The sequence below is a fragment of the Mobula birostris genome, chromosome 31 (genome assembly GCF_030028105.1).
Source record: "Mobula birostris isolate sMobBir1 chromosome 31, sMobBir1.hap1, whole genome shotgun sequence".
In the NCBI taxonomy this organism is placed as follows: domain Eukaryota; kingdom Metazoa; phylum Chordata; class Chondrichthyes; order Myliobatiformes; family Myliobatidae; genus Mobula; species Mobula birostris.
In genome coordinates this window covers 20,222,280-20,240,645 of record NC_092400.1, presented here as the reverse complement: position 1 = coordinate 20,240,645, position 18,366 = coordinate 20,222,280, and the positions used below count along the sequence as shown (strand labels likewise).

At 40.4% G+C, this 18,366-nt stretch overlaps 1 protein-coding gene across 3 annotated transcripts in view; it reads left to right on the top strand.

The window, feature by feature from the left end:
- anapc7 (anaphase promoting complex subunit 7) overlaps nt 1-18,366 on the top strand; it is a 38,266-nt gene that overhangs the window by 12,954 nt on the left and 6,946 nt on the right. For all 3 annotated transcript variants that reach the window (XM_072247868.1, XM_072247870.1, XM_072247869.1), the window contains 7 exons: nt 60-179; nt 619-730; nt 3,037-3,190; nt 3,512-3,654; nt 4,619-4,736; nt 7,915-8,111; nt 13,011-13,235. In XM_072247868.1, coding sequence (XP_072103969.1) covers nt 60-179; nt 619-730; nt 3,037-3,190; nt 3,512-3,654; nt 4,619-4,736; nt 7,915-8,111; nt 13,011-13,235 — 1,069 coding nt within the window. The remainder of the gene's footprint in view (nt 1-59; nt 180-618; nt 731-3,036; nt 3,191-3,511; nt 3,655-4,618; nt 4,737-7,914; nt 8,112-13,010; nt 13,236-18,366) is intronic.

The following is an 18,366-nucleotide window of genomic DNA, read 5'->3' as shown; positions in this document are numbered from 1 at the left end:
ATTTGTAAAACTATAGAAGTAAGAATGAATTGTGTATAACATTCTTATTTGTATTCTAGTGTCTACCTTCAGAGATTGAAGTCAAATATAAAATGGCTGAATGTTATACAATGCTGCGTCAAGAAAGGGATGCAGTTGCAATCTTGGACACTATTCCTACCAGGCAGCGTACTCCAAAGGTTAACATTGATTAGTTTTTTTTAATATGAAGTTTGTGCAAATTGAGTAAAATGTTACAAACAGAATTTTTCCCCTTATTAATTATTTCCAATGTAGATTAAATCTTCATTTAATGTTATTTAAATTGAAATGCTTTCTCTATGTAGTGTGAATATTTTAAATTAGTAATTAGTTGTTTTTACTAAACTTTTTACTAAAACATCCACTTTTGTAAGGAATAATTTTATATTATATTTTGATTCTTTTTTTTAAAAAAGACTTTAAAGTTTGGAATTGATTTGGTTCCCTGATATATTGGTTTTTGAACCAATAATCTTGTATTAGATTTTTAGAATGTTAGTAATTTTTTTCCCCATGCCTTCTTTGCATGGCTTTACTTGAAGTTATTCTGAATTGCAAATTACTTTATATTACTGAGTGTTTTTCTCTATTATACAGATTAACATGATGTTAGCCAATCTATATAAGAAAGCAGGGCAGGAGAGGTCAGCTGTAACGAGCTATAAGGAAGTTCTACGACAGTGTCCCCTGGCTATGGATGCAATACTAGGTAGGGGTTTTTTTTAATGGGCCATGATTTTTTTTACATGTACACTTAACAAGCAAGAAAGAGAACTGAGTTCGTGGGAAAGGTGCTGATTAGGAAGACAGACGGGAGCAGATGCAAACCATAACAATGAGTTTTTTGCTTGTTTATGCCCCAAGTCTATTTTCCATAAATTGGGAGTTGCCACATTACCTCTTCCAGTGATCTTTTAGTGGGAAAATATTTTGCGTCAAAAACTATTTTATTCTCAAATTGGTTTTTTTTGTAATTTTGGAAACAACATATGGATCAACTTTTGATCCTCTGAAGAAAGCGAAGTAGCTGTCCAAGTTTACCTTGATCACAAAGTCAATACAAAATGGAGGGAAGCTAATCAGCCTACTTTGTTGACACTGTCTCAAATGTAAGAACATATTGGTCGGTAATGTTTATCTTCCCTCTCCTCATAGCCCTGTAAATTCTTTCCTATTGGATACTTGCCCTTTTTGAGCACTTCATTTGAACCCACATAGTAACACGAGGATTAAGTACTAGAGCCTTTACTATTTGATTCGTACATTAATAACTTCTGTTTACGAAATGTCAGCATGCATCTTTCGCCTTCACAGATGCTGCATGACCTGCTGAGTTCTTTCCGGTATTTCAAATTTTTTGCTCTAGAATCCCAGGATGTTGCCTTGGGATGGGATGGAGTGTCAATAATAGGGATAGACCAGGTGGACTGGATTTGTTTTCACTGGAGGTGGGGGGGGGGGTGGAATTTGGGGAAAGTGGTCAACGAGTGTACGTTTGTGGTCTTCTGCTGCTGTAGCCCATCCACTTTAGATATGCTCTTCTGCAACATGTAGTTATGAGTTACCGTTGCCTTCCTGTCAGCTTGAGCTAGTCTGGCCATTCTTCTCTGACCTCTCTCATCAACAAGGCTTTTTCATCAAAAGAATTGCCGCTACAGGATGTATTCTGTTTTTTGCACCATTCTCTAAAGTGTAGAGGATGTTGTGCATAATAAGCCCAGGAGATCAGGAGTTAAAGATACTCTGACCACTCTGGCACCAAAAATCAGTACACCTTCAGTCATTTAGATCACATTCCGCCCCCCCCCCCCTTCTGATGTTTGGTCTGAACAACAATTGAACTTCTTGACCACATCTGTGCGCTTTTATGCATTGAGTTGCTGCCACATGATTGGCCGATTGAATATTTGCATTAATGAGCAGGTGTACAAAATAAAGTAGCCATTGTGTGTGGGTTTATGATGAGGCATAAGGGGTTTAGAGTTTAGATGGGATACAAGGACAAATTCTGTCACCTAAGGAATGATCAAAGTTTGGAATGAGAGGGTGGTGGAACCAGTGGTTCTCCCAACATTTGAGAAGTATCTAGATGGTCACTTGAATGCCCAAGGCATAGGAAGTTATGGACTAAGTGCTGGTAGATGGGGTTGTCTGGATGAATATGTAGCGGTTGGTAAGGAAAGGATGAGCCAAGGGACCTGTGTTAGTGCTGTAGGACTCCCTAACCCTAGGATTACATTCTGGAACCACCACTTAACTGTTTAAAAATGTGTTCCTTGTGTCACATCTGTTCTTTTGGCAGTCATTGTGTGTATAACCTTCAGAATGTATGGGCCTTCGCAGTTTCGTCTAGTCTCTGTTCCCTGTGGGTTTGCTTGAGCTTCTTATAGCTTTTACTATATCCACTTTGCTAATATGTGTTGTTGCTTCTCCCAAAATTTGATTTGTACAGGCACCTCATTTAGTGCTCAGGATATGTTTTCAGGAACGAGGGAGCCAATAGATTCAGTGCTGAATGTGTTCTTAACAGCATTTATGTAAAGAGTGGTGCATTACAGTTGATGCTGCTATGCTGGGAACCTAAACAAACCCCCTGTCCCCTCTCGCTGCACATTGGTCTGCCAGGTATGTGGCACTCATCCAACACTGAATTGGCACGTAGCTCCACACTCTACACCCCTTGCCCAACATCAATCCAAAATGCTATTATTTCTGAATTGTGTGAGCTCGGGTGCACTCTGGCATGCAAGGTCTCTCTTCCAGTAGAACTACACTGAAAAGTTAATGTTTGGAAATATTACTATCTTGAGAGTAAAATAAGATTCAGGTCAACTTTCTTCTGAAGGGGTTCTCCAGTCCAGTAAAAACAAGTTATCTTGAGTTTACTGTAGAAAAAAATTCTTTTAACATGTTTACAAATATTAAAAAGTTCAGAAAATGAATACCCAAAGGCTGTTCAAATAATTCAGCAAGAAGTATCCATCTTGTACATTACTAATCTTTCCTTTTCTACAGGTCTGCTGTCTCTTTCAGTGAAGGGTGCAGAGGTGGCATCTCTGACTATCAATGTGATTCAGAGCATTCCAAATCTGGACTGGTTATCTGTTTGGATCAAGGCATACGCTTTTGTTCACACTGGTGACAATACTAGGGCAATCAATACTATCTGGTAAGAGGATGTTTTGCACTATCCACTTATGTGTGTATTAAAACATTATCGTCCTGGTTGGTATTTTATGTATATGCCAACTTAAAAAGGGCATTCCATGTCTGGAAAATTATTCTAATTTATCGTTTCAATTAAGAATTGGTACCATTTGGAAGTTGGCATAATTTAGTCTGCTTGCATTTTGAGGATCATGCCCATGAAAGAATTTCTGGAAGTAAGTAATGTGGTATGTTAGTAAGGTGATTTTGTAAATATAATGGATAGGCTTCTAATTTCTGCACTGTAATTAATAGCACACTTCTACGATCATTTTATCCACAGCTCCTTGGAGAAGAAGTCATTATTGAGGGATAATGTGGATTTAATGGGAAGCCTAGCAGACTTGTATTTCAGGGTCGGTGACAACAAAAATGCTATCCTGAAGTTTGAGCAAGCTCAGATGCTGGATCCATATATAATTAAGGGTAAGTAATGTTGAAATTCTTACAAATCTGAGTTTTCCAGTTGATTAAGATGATCACTAGTTCAATAACTATAGTTCTAAATTTTGCATTAAAAAGCATGTCTAAATGTTTGAAGATTTGTTGAGGCTTGCACTGGTATTTAACTGTATATTCAAAGAGATGTTTGCATTTATAAAGTGACTTTCACATCCTAAATTTTGTAATCTAGGAAATTTACACTATATTTGCACTGTTCTCTTCCTGAAGTAGCAATGTGACAATAACCAGGTAATCCTTAGACACATTGTTTGGGAAATAAATATTGACCAGAATTTCAGGAATAGATCCCCAGCTCTTTGAGTCAGTGCCATAGAATCATTTACATCTGCCTCAGAACAGATGGAATCTTTGCTTAGTAATTCATTGCAACATATGACGACTTTGACAATGCAAAACAAAAGTCAGTTTAGAATTTTATCTATTCACCACCCTAGTTTGTGCTTGAATCTTGGGTCTCAGAAGAAGTCATGACTGATGTTCCCCTCCCCCACCTTTTTATTCTGGCGTCTTCCCCCTTCTCTGTCTTGAAGAAGGGTCTCAACCTGAAGCGTCAACTATTTATTCATTTCCATAGATGCTGCCTGATCTGCTGATTTCCTCCAGCATTTTGTGTGAGGTGCTTTGGATTTCCAGCATCTGCAGACTTCCTTGTGTTATGACTGACGTCTTGAATTTTTTTTTAAAGTAGAAATAGAGTTTGGATATCCATTGGGCATTTGTTACAATATAGTAATTTGAAGAACTGGAATAAGTTGCTGAACAAGCATGGTGTAACACACACGCATTGCTGGAGGAACTCAGCAGGCTGGGCAGTATCTATGGAAAAGAGTATAGTTCAGGTTTTGGGCCGAGACCCTTCATGAGGACTGAACATGATGTATATAGTTAACTGCCTAATATTTTCAAATTTTTCCCTCTCTTTTAGGAATGGATGTCTATGGGTATCTTCTGGCAGGTGAGGGCAGACTAGAAGATGTTGAAAATTTAGGTGGACGTTTATTCAACATCTCTGATCAGCATGCAGAACCTTGGGTTGTCTCAGGGTAGGTATTAAAGTTTTAAATTGTTTCAAGAAGAAACAAACCATTCTTTCTGGTAAATAAGTACTTTGGTTAGTAGTATAATGCATCTTGCTCTGAAACATTGGTATACAGATTTGCATCTGCTTTGCTTGTAAAGGTTTTCTTGATGAGTGAAAAATAGGGATCTGATTTTACATTTCCGAGCAGATCTTGGTAGAGTCTTGGCTCCTCTTGACCTATGAGTTGGAGCTGAGCTACATAAGACCATGTCCTACTGTTTAGCCTGAACTCCACCCTAAATAAGGTTTCAACAAGTTACAGCTTTTAAAAATTTTCTTAATTCTTCTCAGTCCTCACCACAGAATTTTTGATGCCAATAGTGCTGACTCAAGAGATATGTTTTTTCCTTAAATTAATATTAGCATTAATCAATAGTTTTTATGATAACATGGCAATTTCAAGGTCAATATTACTAATATTAGTTTATCATTCCATAATTGCTTGAATTTAAACACCCTAGGGGGGGAGGTGGAGATACATCTCTATCAAAGCCCTCTGCTGGGTTGCAGGTCGCCATTTGGCAAAGTGTAGTCCCCCCCCACACCCCCAGCGGCATCAGAGTCACGTGAAACCACAGGAGCTGGTGGTGGATGGTCATATGAGCAACTGGTGCATATCACAAGTCTTGGTTATATGACCAATGACACTAGGCAGTCAATCTCAAGAATATTGATAATATCTGGCGGTCGCCCGTCTTGTAAAGACGCTGTGTAGAAGGCAATGGCAAACCACTTCTGTCAAAAAATTTTCTAAGAACCATCATAGTCAAAGACCGTGATTGCCCACATCATAAGGTATGTGATGCTGATTACATGCTGCAGTGTATAACTAATTTATACAACGTGCACAAAGGAAGTTGGGACTATCAGTTACATCATTATCTAAAAGTGTGTACCAATTGTATATATTATTAATCATTTAAAGAGCTATTACACATCACTTCTGGTACCTTTGGTAGGTCGGCCACAACAGATGTCTATGATCTGTCTTCTCATACTGGTTTCTGTGCTGCAATATGATTTTGTAAAGTGTGAGGAAGACAAGTGAGTAGGTTACAACACAAGTTTATGGCTCACTGATGTGGATAGAGGATTAATTATCTAATGTTGACTATGCCTCAATGAGTGTTAAAACTAGTTGGCAAGATTTGCCCGATGATGTGGCACAGGAATTGGTTACAGTGCCTATAAAAAGTATACACCCCCCCCCCAGATGTTTTCATGTTTTATTGTTTTACAACATTGAATCACAGTGGATTTAATTAATTTTTTTACACACTGATAAACAGAAAAGACTCTTGTGTCAAAGTAAAAACAAATTTCTACAAATTGGTCTTAATTTATTACAATTATTAAACACATTAATTGTATAATTACTCACCCCCCTTCAGTCAGTATTTAGTAGATGCATCTTTGGCAGCAATTACAGCCTTGAGTGTGTGGATAGGTCAGCTTTGCACATCTGGTCACTGCAACTTTTTTCCCCATTCTTCTTTATAAAACTGCTCAAGCTCTGTCAGATTGCATGGGGATCATGAGTGAGCAGCCCTTTTCAAGTCCAACCACAAATTCTTGATTGGATTGAGGTCTGAACTCTAACTTGGCCACTCCAGGACATTAACTTTGTTTTAAGCCATTCCTGTGTAGCTTTGGCTTTATGCATTGGGTCATTGTTTTGCTGGAAAACAAATCTCCCAAGTCGCAGTTCTCTTGCAGAGTGCATCAGGTTTTCCTCCAGGATTTCCTTGTATTTTGCTGCATTCATTTTACTCTCTACCTTCATTTTACCCTCTACCTTCACAAGCCTTCCGGGGCCTGCTGCACTGGAGCATCCCCACGAAATGATGCAGCAGCTATCATGCTTCGTGGTAGGGATGATGTGTTTCTGATACGCATAGCATTTAGTCCGGCCTAAAAGCTCAGTTTTGGTTTTATCAGCCTATAGAACCTTCTTCCAGCAGACTTCAGAGTTACCCACATGCCTTCTGGCAAACTCTAGCTGAGATTTCATGTGTTTTTTTTTCCCACCAGTGGCTTTCTTTTTGCCACTCTCTCACCAAGATGCGACTGGTGAAACACCCAGGCAACAGTTGTTCTATGCAGTTTCCCATCTTAGCCACAGAAGCTTGTAACTCCTCCAGAGTTGTCATAGGTCTCTTGGTCCCTCCCTCCCTAGTCCCCTTCTTGCACGGTCATTCAGTTTTTGAGGACTGCCTTCTCTAAGCAGATTTACAGCTGTGCCATATTCTTTCCATTTCTTGATGATTGACTTAACTCTGCTCCAAGGGATATTCAGTGACTTGGAAATATTCTTGTATCCATGTCCTGACTTGGGAACTTTTCAATAACCTTTTTGCGGCATTGCTTGGAGTGTTCTTTTGTCTTCATGGTGTAGCTTTTGCCAGGATACCGACTCACCAGCAGTTGGACCTTCTAGATACAGGTGTATTTTTACTACAATCAGTTGAAACACCTCGACTGCACACAGTGATCTCCATTTAACTAATTATGTGACTTCTAAAACCTATTGGCTGGACCAATGATGATTTATTGTGTCATATTAATGGGAATGAATACTTGTGCAATCAATTATTTTGTGTTTTATATTTGTAATTTAGATCACTTTGTAGAGATCGTTTTCACTTTGACATGAAAGATTTTTTTTCTGTTGATCAGTGTCAAAAAAAACAGATTAAATCCACTTTGATTCATTGTGGTAAAACAATTAAATATGAGTTGGTGAGCACTGGGGGGTGGTAAATGCTATTTTTAGGCACTGTAATGTGGTCTCAACTTAGTGTTTACATAAATGATTTGGATGAAGGTACTAAAGGATTAGGTGTTTTTTTTTCTGATCATGACCAAAAGGAAGATTGAAAAATAACTTGTGAAAAGGATACAAGAAGGCTACAAATTTTAGTGAGTGGACAAAATGAGTTATAATATAGGAAATGTGAAGTCCACTTTGACAGGCAGTGACCAATGGTGACTTACTCTGTTCCTAAATTGTATGATCTAGTCAAGCAACCATGAAGTGACTGGCAGAAAACATCATCTCTTACTTTAAATATGAAAACGTTACCATAAGTCACTGATGGAAATGTCACTTCTCATCTTCCTATGATTTATTGTCTCTGCAGTTATCAGTGTTTGTACAGCAAACGATATTCACGTGCACTTTATCTGGGAGCAAAAGCAATTCAACTGAATAGCAACAGTGTGCAAGCTTTACTATTAAAAGGTGCTGCTTTGCGAGCGTTGGGCAGAATCCAGGAAGCTATTATACACTTCAGAGAAGCTATGCGTCTCTCTCCTTGCAGAATGGATTGCTATGAAGGTAAGGTGTTTCTTAACCTATTCTTGTATCTGTACAATGAATATTTTAAATTCTGCCCAGGAAATTTGTTTTTTTTAATAAATACAATTTTTTAAAAATCACATGTAAATTGTGAGAAGTACAGCCCCTCGGAATTATGTTGATCTGGTAGCTTTATCATTATTTGAAGTTGCAGCATTTCAGTTGCTTTGCAGTTGAAGTGGACTTAAACAGTGCAGTGGCCATCTAATTCTTGTGTAGTTGTATTGTCTTTTTCTTAATGGTATATAAACATTCTTCATTAGCAAGCTATTTTAAGTTTGTTAACAAACATTTGTCTTCATTAGACAATTCTGTTGCAGTCAAGGATAACTTGCTCTTTGGAAATGACTAATGAGTCTGATGAGAGATCTACAGAGTGGCATAGGCGAAGACTGAGATGATGGGATTGTTGTGCATTTACCCTCAGCATTGGCAGGATTCAAAGTACTTTTCCTCAGTGCTTCTCTACCAGTTTGAATGGTATTGGGCCAGGGATTTCCATTAGTTGGTGAAGATATTATATACTTTTCAAGAATGCTGTCAGGAAGTTCTTGAAAAATTTTCTCAGTCCTAGATTCCTAGCCATCATGGCGCTCCAAGTAGTGTTTTTGGATGGACACATGTGGCTTGCTCGTTGGAATTGATCAGAGCCTTATGGCTGGGAATATTGACCTGCAAGAGAAACTGAGAGTGCTTTGCACATGGTGCAAGTTGGTTTAGCAGAATTTTGCACAGGTAGCATTGTGGTACTGCAGATTTTCAAAGTGCCCTCTGCAGTTTGTTCATGGGTGTAAAACCTACTAGAACCCCAAAGAGGCTAATATCAGATTTGAGGATTTTGTCTCGATGCATTTTTCCCTAAGACTCCCAGAGCCTGTGCTTTACGCTGGAGGTGGTGAAGGATGTTTACTTTAATTTGCAAGAGATGAGATGTGATCGAAAGTGAGCTGTGACTTGTCATGGATCTTGATTAGTGGTGGACTAAGCAACGTGTGTAGAAGATGTTTAACGTAAGGCATTTTGGTGGAGGTCTCCTTCCAAGTATTGTCTGTGTAGACACATTGATTATTGACAATGAAATTTTCTTGTTTCTGGGCTACAGATGATATACTGTGTAGTTCTTAGCTATCTTGTAGATAACTCCAAACCAAAAGAGGACTTGTTGGAAGCAAGGTGAAGCGGTGAGGAATGATACTGCCTTTCTTGACCCCAGTCTTCACGAAGATAGCTTTTAGCCAGCTGCATTGCAGGCATAAGTCTTCCCCACCATTGAAGACATCTTCAAAAGGTGGTGCTTCAAAAAGACGGCATCCCTCATTAAGGACCTTCATCATCCAGGATATGCCATCTTCTCATTACCACCAGCCGGGAGGAGGTACAGGAGCCTGAAGATGTACACTCGACATTTTAGAAATGACTACTTCCCCGTTCACCGTTATATTTCTGAACAGTCCATGAACACGTGAACATCCCTCACTATTCCTGTTTAACACTTTTTAAATTTTTTTATTGTAACTTTGTAATTTAAAAAAACATGTTCTGCACTATACTGCTGCCACAAAACAAACTTCACAACATATTAAAGTTCAAAGTAAATTTATTATCGAATTACATGTATGTACTTTGGGTATGAAAGAGTATGGGAAGAAGGTGGGAGAATGGGATTGAGAGGGAAAATGGATCAGCCATGATGAAAAAGTGGAGCAGAATCAATAGACTGAATGGTCTAGTTCTGTTCCTGTGTCTTATAGTCTTGTATATGTCGCCACGTTTGACCCTGAGATTCATTTTCTTGCAGGCATTCACAGTAAACTACAAAAAAAAATAATAATAAATAAGAAAGAAATATTGAGAGCATGAGATGAATCCGTAGGTTGTGGAAATAGTTCACTGTTGGGGTAGGTGAAGTTGAGTGAAGTTATCCCCTCTGGTTCAAGTCCTGGTAGTTAAGGGTAATAACTGTTCCTGAACCTGGTGGTGTGGGTCCTGAGGCTCCGGTGTGACCTTCCTGAAGGCAGCAGCGAGAAGAGAGCACGGCCTGGATGGTGGGGGTCCTTGAGAGTGGATGCTGCTTTCCTGCAACAGCGCTCCACGTAGATGTGCTCAATGTTTGGGAGGGCTTTACCTGTGATAAATTGAGCTGTTTGTAGGCATTTCCGTTCAGGGGCATTGGTGTTTCCATACCAGGCCATGATGCAACCAATCAACATACAGTATTCTCCACTACACATCTATTGAAGTTTGTCAATGTTTTAGATGTCACACCAAATCTTTGCAAACTTCTGAGAAAGTCAAGTTGCTGCTGTGCTTTCTTTGTTATGACGTTTGTGTACTGACCCCAGGACAGGTCCTCTGAGATGATGACACCAAGGAATTTAAAACTCTTGACCCTCTTCATCTTCACTCTGAGGACTAGCTTATGGATCTCTGGTTTCCACCTCCTGTGGTCAATAATCAGCTCTTTGGTCTTACTGGCATTGAGTGAGAGGTTGTTGTTGTGGCACCAGATTTTTCAATCTCCCTCCAATATGCTGATTCTTCACCACCTTTGATTCGGCCAATGACAGTGTCGTTAGTGAACTTAAACATAGCCTTGGAGCTGTGCTTAGCCTCACAGTCATAAGTATAAAGTGAGTAGAGTAGAGAAATAAGCACACAGCCTTGTGGTGCACCTATGAGTTTGGTGATTGTGGAGGAGATGTTGCCAATCTGAACTGACTGGCATCTGCAGGTGAAGAAATCAAGGATCTAATTGCACAGGGAGATATTGAGGCCTAGGGCTTAGAGCTTAATGATTAGTTTTGAGGGGATGATAGTATTAAATGCCAAGCAGTAGTCTATAAAGAGCATCCTGATGTATGCATTCTCACTGTCCAGATGTTCCAGAGTTGAGTGAAAAGCCTATGAAATTGCATCTGCTGTTGACCTATTGTGATGGTATGCAAATTGGAATGGATCCAAGTCGCTTCTCAGTTAGGAATTGATGTGTTTCATCAACAATCTCTCAAAGCACTTCATCAATAGTCATTGAAGCAGGTTACCACATTCTTAGGCACTGGTATTATTGCAGCCTGCTTGAAACAGGTGGGTACCTCAGACTTCAGCAGCGAGAATATCAGTGAACAGCCCAGCCAGTTGATCAGCACAGGTCTTCAGTACTTGGCCAAGTACCCTGTCTGGCCTGGATGCTTTCTATGGGTTTACCCTCCTGAAGTATGCTGTCACTTCAGCCTCAAGACAAAGCACAGGGCTGTCAGGGCTATGGGAGTTCGTGAAGGTGCTTCTAAAGCAAGCATAAAAGACATTGAACTCAACTGGGACCAAAACCTAGTCACCTATGTCGTGTGGTTTTACTTTGTAGGAAGTGATGGTATTGAAGCCCTGCCACAGCTGTTGAGCATCCTTCAGTGATTTAAGTTGGATCTGGAATTGCCACTTCAACAGTGAGATGGGTTTCCAGAGCTTATATCTGGATCTCTTGTATTTTACTTGATTGCCAGACCTGAACGCCACTTTTTGTTTACTGAAAAAAGCAATCCACTGTCTACAACGTATTCTACGCCATCAGTCCTTATGACTCTAGGCTGGATGTCCTTGAAAAGATGCTGGCATGTTCAACTCTAGTTTTTCTACCTCCTTCAGTGTCTGCAGGAATCAGATCCTGGATATGGTTCCAAGAGTTGGTTATCAAAGTCTTATATACTCTGAGATTCCATATATTGTTCCATTACTTATAACAATGCCTTTAGTTATAAAGAGATGTGATGAAGGATGCACGAAGAGTTCTGAGACGGCTTACCCCAGACTTTATTCAGTTTCTGCTAGCTTCAGGAGGTCGACTGCTATATTAAAAATTTTCTAAACAAATGAATTTTTGAATAAAAAGCTAGATTATTTTTATAGGTATCATGAGGGGAAAGCAACTTGGTAAATGGTTAATTGCCAGTAAGCTTTTTATTATTTGGAAACATTGAACAGACTTTTTAATGTACTTTGGTTATACTGACTTGGAGCTGGCGGTCCTAAGACAAAATTTGTTATTTTCATGCTTTCTAATATTTTCTTCCAAAGTTTTTGCTAATTTTTGTAAAATACATTCTAACCTTTGAATCCAGAGTTGATGCGATTGGTTTCACTGATGTATTTTTCTTCTCAGTTCAGAGTTTTGAAAACTCGTAGATTTTCCTCTCGTCCTGTGTTCCAGTGAATATTGTCCTAGTTTTTTAAATGTCTCATTGGGGACACTGTCCCTATTTTAAATGCATAACCTCAAAACCAAAGGTAAGATATTGTGGATAAAGTTAAAACAGTGCTTAAACTCAACTCATGAGGCAGCATCTGTGGAGAAAGAAACTTAATGTTTTGGATGAATATCTTCACACAGAACTGAAAAAAGATAGGAAGTTAAATGGTTACAAAATATGGTGAAAGGTGAGGGAAGAAGAGGAAACAAAAAGGAAGAGTGAGATTGGGTGGCGGGTTCATCTAATGTCTCAACTTCATTTATAAATTTTGCTATCGGCATTTGGGCAGACTTATTCTTTGTTACTTGTTTAACATTATCCATTTGCATTGCTCATGCCTTTCTGGTTTCCATCTGTTCACAAACATCTGCTTTTTTCAGCATCTTTACCCCAAACCTAATCTCTAGTTTTTCCAAGTTATCAACCCAGAAAATGAACTCTCTCACTCCATGAATGCTTCCTAATTTGCTGGGATTTTCCCGCCTGTGTTTATATTTTTAGAGCACAATATGCAGTTATGTCTTCAAAGTATTAACTTTGTTCCATCATAACTTTAGACTATTATCTATAACTTTCTATTTTACTTTTAAGCACTTTATGCAAAGAAAAATTATTTGGCTCTTTGTATCTCTAGGACTAGTTGAATGCTATTTGGCTTCAAACAGCATTCGTGAAGCAATGGTTATGGCAAATAATGTCTTCAAAACACTGGGTCCAAATGCCCAGACGTTGACACTCTTTGCGACTGTTTGCTTGGAAGATCCGATGACACAGGAGAAAGCTAGAACGCTTCTGGATAAAGCTCTGGCACAGAAATCTGATTACCTGAAAGCAGTAGTCAAAAAAGCAGAACTTCTGAGTAAGTTATGTTCTCTTATTTTGTGTGTGTGTGTGCGTGTGTGTTTTGATGTAAGAATAGGCAAGTGGTGGAATGTGCTAAACACCAGATGGGGCACAAGTATTTTTAGGTGTTCCATTATAAACACCTTGGAGATTAAATTCCTACCATTGCAATTCCTACCATTCCAAAAGAAGTTTATCGTTTTTAGGGAATTCAGGAGTTTTTGATCATTACAGAGAAAATAGGTTTTTTTTTCAGAAATTGTTTGTGCCAGCTAGCAAATCAATAATGCATATACAGATTTGGGCTGGTTATAGAAAAATATTTATTTATATTACACCTTTCATGTCCTCAAGCATGCTTTAAAGACAGGAAGTTGCATTTGAAGAGTAGTGATTTTACTTATTTGAGCAAATAAGGTGATCAATTTTCACACAACGAACTCTCACGTGGTGGTGTAAATGAATAGCTTTTCTGAATTTGTTATCGTGGACCTGAGGGAGAAGTACTGGCTGGAAATCTGGAGCAGCACACAAAAATGTTGGAGGAACTCAGCGGGTCAGGTGGCATCTATGGAGGAAAATGAGCGGTTAATGTTTCAGGCAGAGATCCTTCATCAGAGCTGGAAAGAAAAGACAGAATAAAAAGGTGGGGGAGCATCAGGAGCGCAAGCTAGCAGGTGATGGGTGAATCCAAGGGAGACCCACCACTCACAGACCAAAGAAATAGCCATAGGCACTCACAAGGGTCCCAGCTACACCTGTCTTTTTGTTGGGTACGTGGAACAATTAATGTTCCAAATCTAAACTTGCAACACTGCTTAACATTCTTTCTAAAGTGTCACTGCTTCCTGCATGCATGCAGAGCTTATCAATGTCATCAATTTCACCACCATCTTCCCCCTTCCCTCACCTCCCTAGGTTAACTTGCTCCAGCTCCAACACCTCTCTCCTTTTTCTTGGTATCTACTGACATTTTTTTTTTAACAAACACTGACTTCCACAGTTATCTTGACTATTCCTCTTCCCACCCTGCATCTTGTAAAGATGCTGTTCCCTTCTCCCAGTTCTTTCATCACTGCTACACCTCTTCCATTTCAGGATATCCAAGATTTGTTTCCAGAAAACAGGGTTTCCATTCTTATGCATTCAATGCAGCCCTCACCCACATCTCTTCCATTTTCCACATGTCTTCCCTCGCCCATTTTCCCTACTCTGTCCTGGTATAAAGAGTCTCTACATCCAACATATTATTTTCCACAACTTCCACCAGCATCAATGGGATCCCACCGTTAGACATACCTTCCCCTTTCTTTCTCACATTCTGCAGGGATCACTTTCTCCATGACTCTTGTCCCTCCTCACAATTCCTTCCAGACACTTATTCCTGACTTATTCCATGCTAAGTGTTCAACTGCCCCTACATCACCATACAGAGCCCTAACCAGTCCTTCCAGGTATGGTAGCACTTCACATGTGAATCCTGTGGGGTCAGTTGTTTAATTAGTGTCCGATGCACCAATCCAGATTGAGGGATTGCTTTCTTTTGCACCTTTGCTCTGTCTACTGTAACAGCCAAGATCTCCCAGTGGCCAGTCATTTTAATTTCACTTCCGATTCCCACAATGGCATGTCTGTCCAAGGCCTCTTCTGCAGCCACTTTGAGGCCAGATGCAAATTGGAGGGGCAACACCTCATTTTGTCTTGGTAGTCTCCATCATCAATTGCTCACAACTTCTGGTAGCCACTCCACTCTGTTTTTAAGCCCACATCATTTTATTTTCCCCTGTGCATTGTTTTACCCCCTTCTCTTTCACCTCACCTGTCCTTACGACCTATCCATCACGCACAACTTCCTTCTTGTTCCCTCACCACCTTCCTTTTATTCCACTGTCCTCTCCTATCAGATTTCTCCTTTAGCCCTTTGCCTCTTCCACTTATTACCTCCTAGATTCTCAAATCATAACTGCTTTTTTTTTCACCCCTCACCTGAATTCACCCATCATCCACCAGCTCGTATGATACCCCCCCCCACCCTCTTTGTTTACAGTACTGATGAAGGGTCTCGGCTTGCAATAACTTTCTTTTCACAGATGCTGCTGACTCATGGAACGTAGAATATTACAGCACATTACAGGCCCCTCGGCCCACAATGTTGTGCCGACCCTCAAGCCCTGCCTCCCATATAAGCCCCCACCTTAAATTCCTCCATATACCTGTCTAGTAGTCTCTTAAACTTCACTAGTGTATCCGCCTCCACCACTGACTCAGGCAGTGCATTCCACACACCAACCACTCTGAGTAAAAAAAAAAAAAAAAAAAAAAAAAACCTTCCTCTAATATCCCCCTTGAACTTCGCACCCCTTACCTTAAAGCCAGGTCCTCTTGTATTGAGCAGTGGTGCCCTGGGGAAGAGGCGCTGGCTGTCCACTCTATCTAATCCTCTTATTATCTTGTACACCTCTATCATGTCTCCTCTCATCCTCCTTCTCTCCAAAGAGTAAAGCCGTAGGTCCCTTAATCTCCAATCATAATGCATACTCTCTAAACCAGGCAGCATCCTGGTAAATCTCCTCTGTCCACATCCTACCTATAGTGAGGCGACCAGAACTGGACACAGTACTCCAAGTGTGGCCTAACCAGAGTTTTATAGAGCTGCATCATTACATTGCGGCTCTTAAACTCTATCCCTCGACTTATGAAAGCCAACACCCCATAAGCTTTCTTAACTACACTATCCACTTGTGAGGCAACTTTCAGGGATCTGTGCACATGTACCCCCAGATCCCTCTGCTCCTCCACACTACCAAGTATCCTGCCAATTACTTTGTACTCTGCCTTGGAGTTTGTCCTTCCAAAGTGTACCACCTCACACGTCTCTGAGTTGAACTCCATCTGCCACTTTAGCCCACTTCTGCATCCTCTCTGCAATCTTCGACAATCCTCTACACTATCTACAACACCACCAACCTTTGTGTCGTCTGCAAACTTGCCAACCCACCCTTCTACCACCACATCCAGGTCGTTAATAAAAATCACGAAAAGTAGAGGTCCCAGAACTGATCCCTGTGGGACACCACTAGTCACAACCCTCCAATCTGAATGTACTCCCTCCACCATGACCCTCTGCCTTCTGCAGGCAAGCCAATTCTGAATCCACCTGGCCAAACTTCCCTGGATCCCATGCCTTCTGGCTTTCTGAATAAGCCTACCGTGTGGAACCTTGTCAAATACCTTACTAAAATCCATATAGATCACATCCACTGCACTACCCTCATCTATATGCCTGGTCGCCTGGTCACCTCCTCAAAGAACTCTATCAGGCTTGTTAGACACGATCTGCCCTTCACAAAGCCACGCTGACTGTCCCTGATCAGACCGTGATTCTCTAAATGCCTATAGATCCTATCTCTAAGAATCTTTTCCAACAGCTTTCCCACCACAGACGTAAGGCTCACTGGTATATAATTACTTAGACTATCCCTACTACCTTTTTTGAACAAGGGGGCAACATTCGCCTCCCTCCAATCCTCCAGTACCATTCCCGTGGACAACGAGGACATAAAAGATCCTAGCCAGAGGCTCAGCAATCTCTTCCCTCACCTTGTGGAGCAGCCTGGGGAATATTCTGTCAGGCCCCGGGGACTTATCCATCCTAATGTATTTTAACAACTCGAACACCTCCTCACTGAGTTCTTCCAGCGTTTTTTTTTGTGCGTGTGTGTATCAAGAACAAATGTCGTCTTCAGATAAAATTGACACAGTTGCAAGAAAATGTTAGTGAATTCTTTGCAATTACTTGGTTTTCTGCATTAATTACTCATAAAATGTGCTCTGATCTTCATCTAAGTCACAATAACAGACAAACATAATCTGTCTAAACTGATAACACACAAACAATTGTACTTTTCATGTCTTTACTGAACATATTGGTTAATCATTCACAGTCCAGGCTGAAAAAAGATTGTGAGCCCTTGTATTTAATAACTGGTGGAACCTCCTTTAGCAGCAATAAACTCCTCCAAATGTTTCCTGTAGCTGCTGATCAGACTTGCACAACAGGAAGGAGGAATTTTAGACCATTCCTCCATGTAAAACTCTTCCAGTTCATCAATATTTCTGGGATATCTTGCATGAACAGCCTTCTTCAGGTCATGCCACAGCCTCTCAATTGGGTTAAGGCCTGGGCTCTGACTTGGCCATTCCAAAGCACAGATGTTCTTCTTTTTAAACCATTCTGTTGTTGATTTACTCGTGTTTCGGATCATTGAATTGTTGCATCATCCAACTTCTATTGAGCTTCAGGTGACAAACCACTATCCTGACATTCTCTTGTAAAAGTGTCGTGATACAATTTTGAATTCATTGTTCCCTCAACAATTACAAGCTGTCCAGGCCCTAGGCAACAAAGTAGCCCCAAACCATGATAACAACAGGAATTCTGCAGATGCTGGACATTCAAGCAACACACATCAAAGTTGCTGATGAACGCAGCAGGCCAGGCAGCATCTCTAGGAAGAGGACCCTTCAGTCCTGACGAAGGGTCTCGGCCTGAAATGTCGACTGTACCTTTTCCTAGAGATGCTGCCTGGCCTGCTGCGTTCACCAGCAACTTTGATGTGTGTTGCCCAAACCATGATGCTCCTTTTGCCATGCTTCACAGTTGGGATAAAGTTTTGGTGTTGGTGTGCAGTGCCCCTTTTCCTCCAAATGTAGCCGTGTGCATCCTTGCCAAGTTCAACTTTTATCTCAACCGTCCACAGAACATTTATCCCAGAAGAATTGTGGGACATCCTGGTGGTCTTTTGCAAACTTGATGTGCAGCAATATTTTTTTTTTGGAGAGCAGTGTCCTTCCATGAACATCATTCTTGTTCAGTGTTTCTGAACAGAGACTTTAGCAAGTCCTAGAGATTTCAGCAGGTCTTTTGCTGTTACCTTTGGGTTCTTTCTCACCTCTTTCAGCATTGCACATAGTACTTTTGGTGCGATCTTTGCAGGATGCCCACTCTTGGGGGAGACTACCAATAGTACTGAGTTTCCTCCATTTCTCTTACAGTGGACTGATGAACACTCAGGTCTTTAGAAATGCTTATGTGGCCTCTACAGTTCTTCTAAGATCTTGTGAAAATTGTTTTGATTGAGGCATGA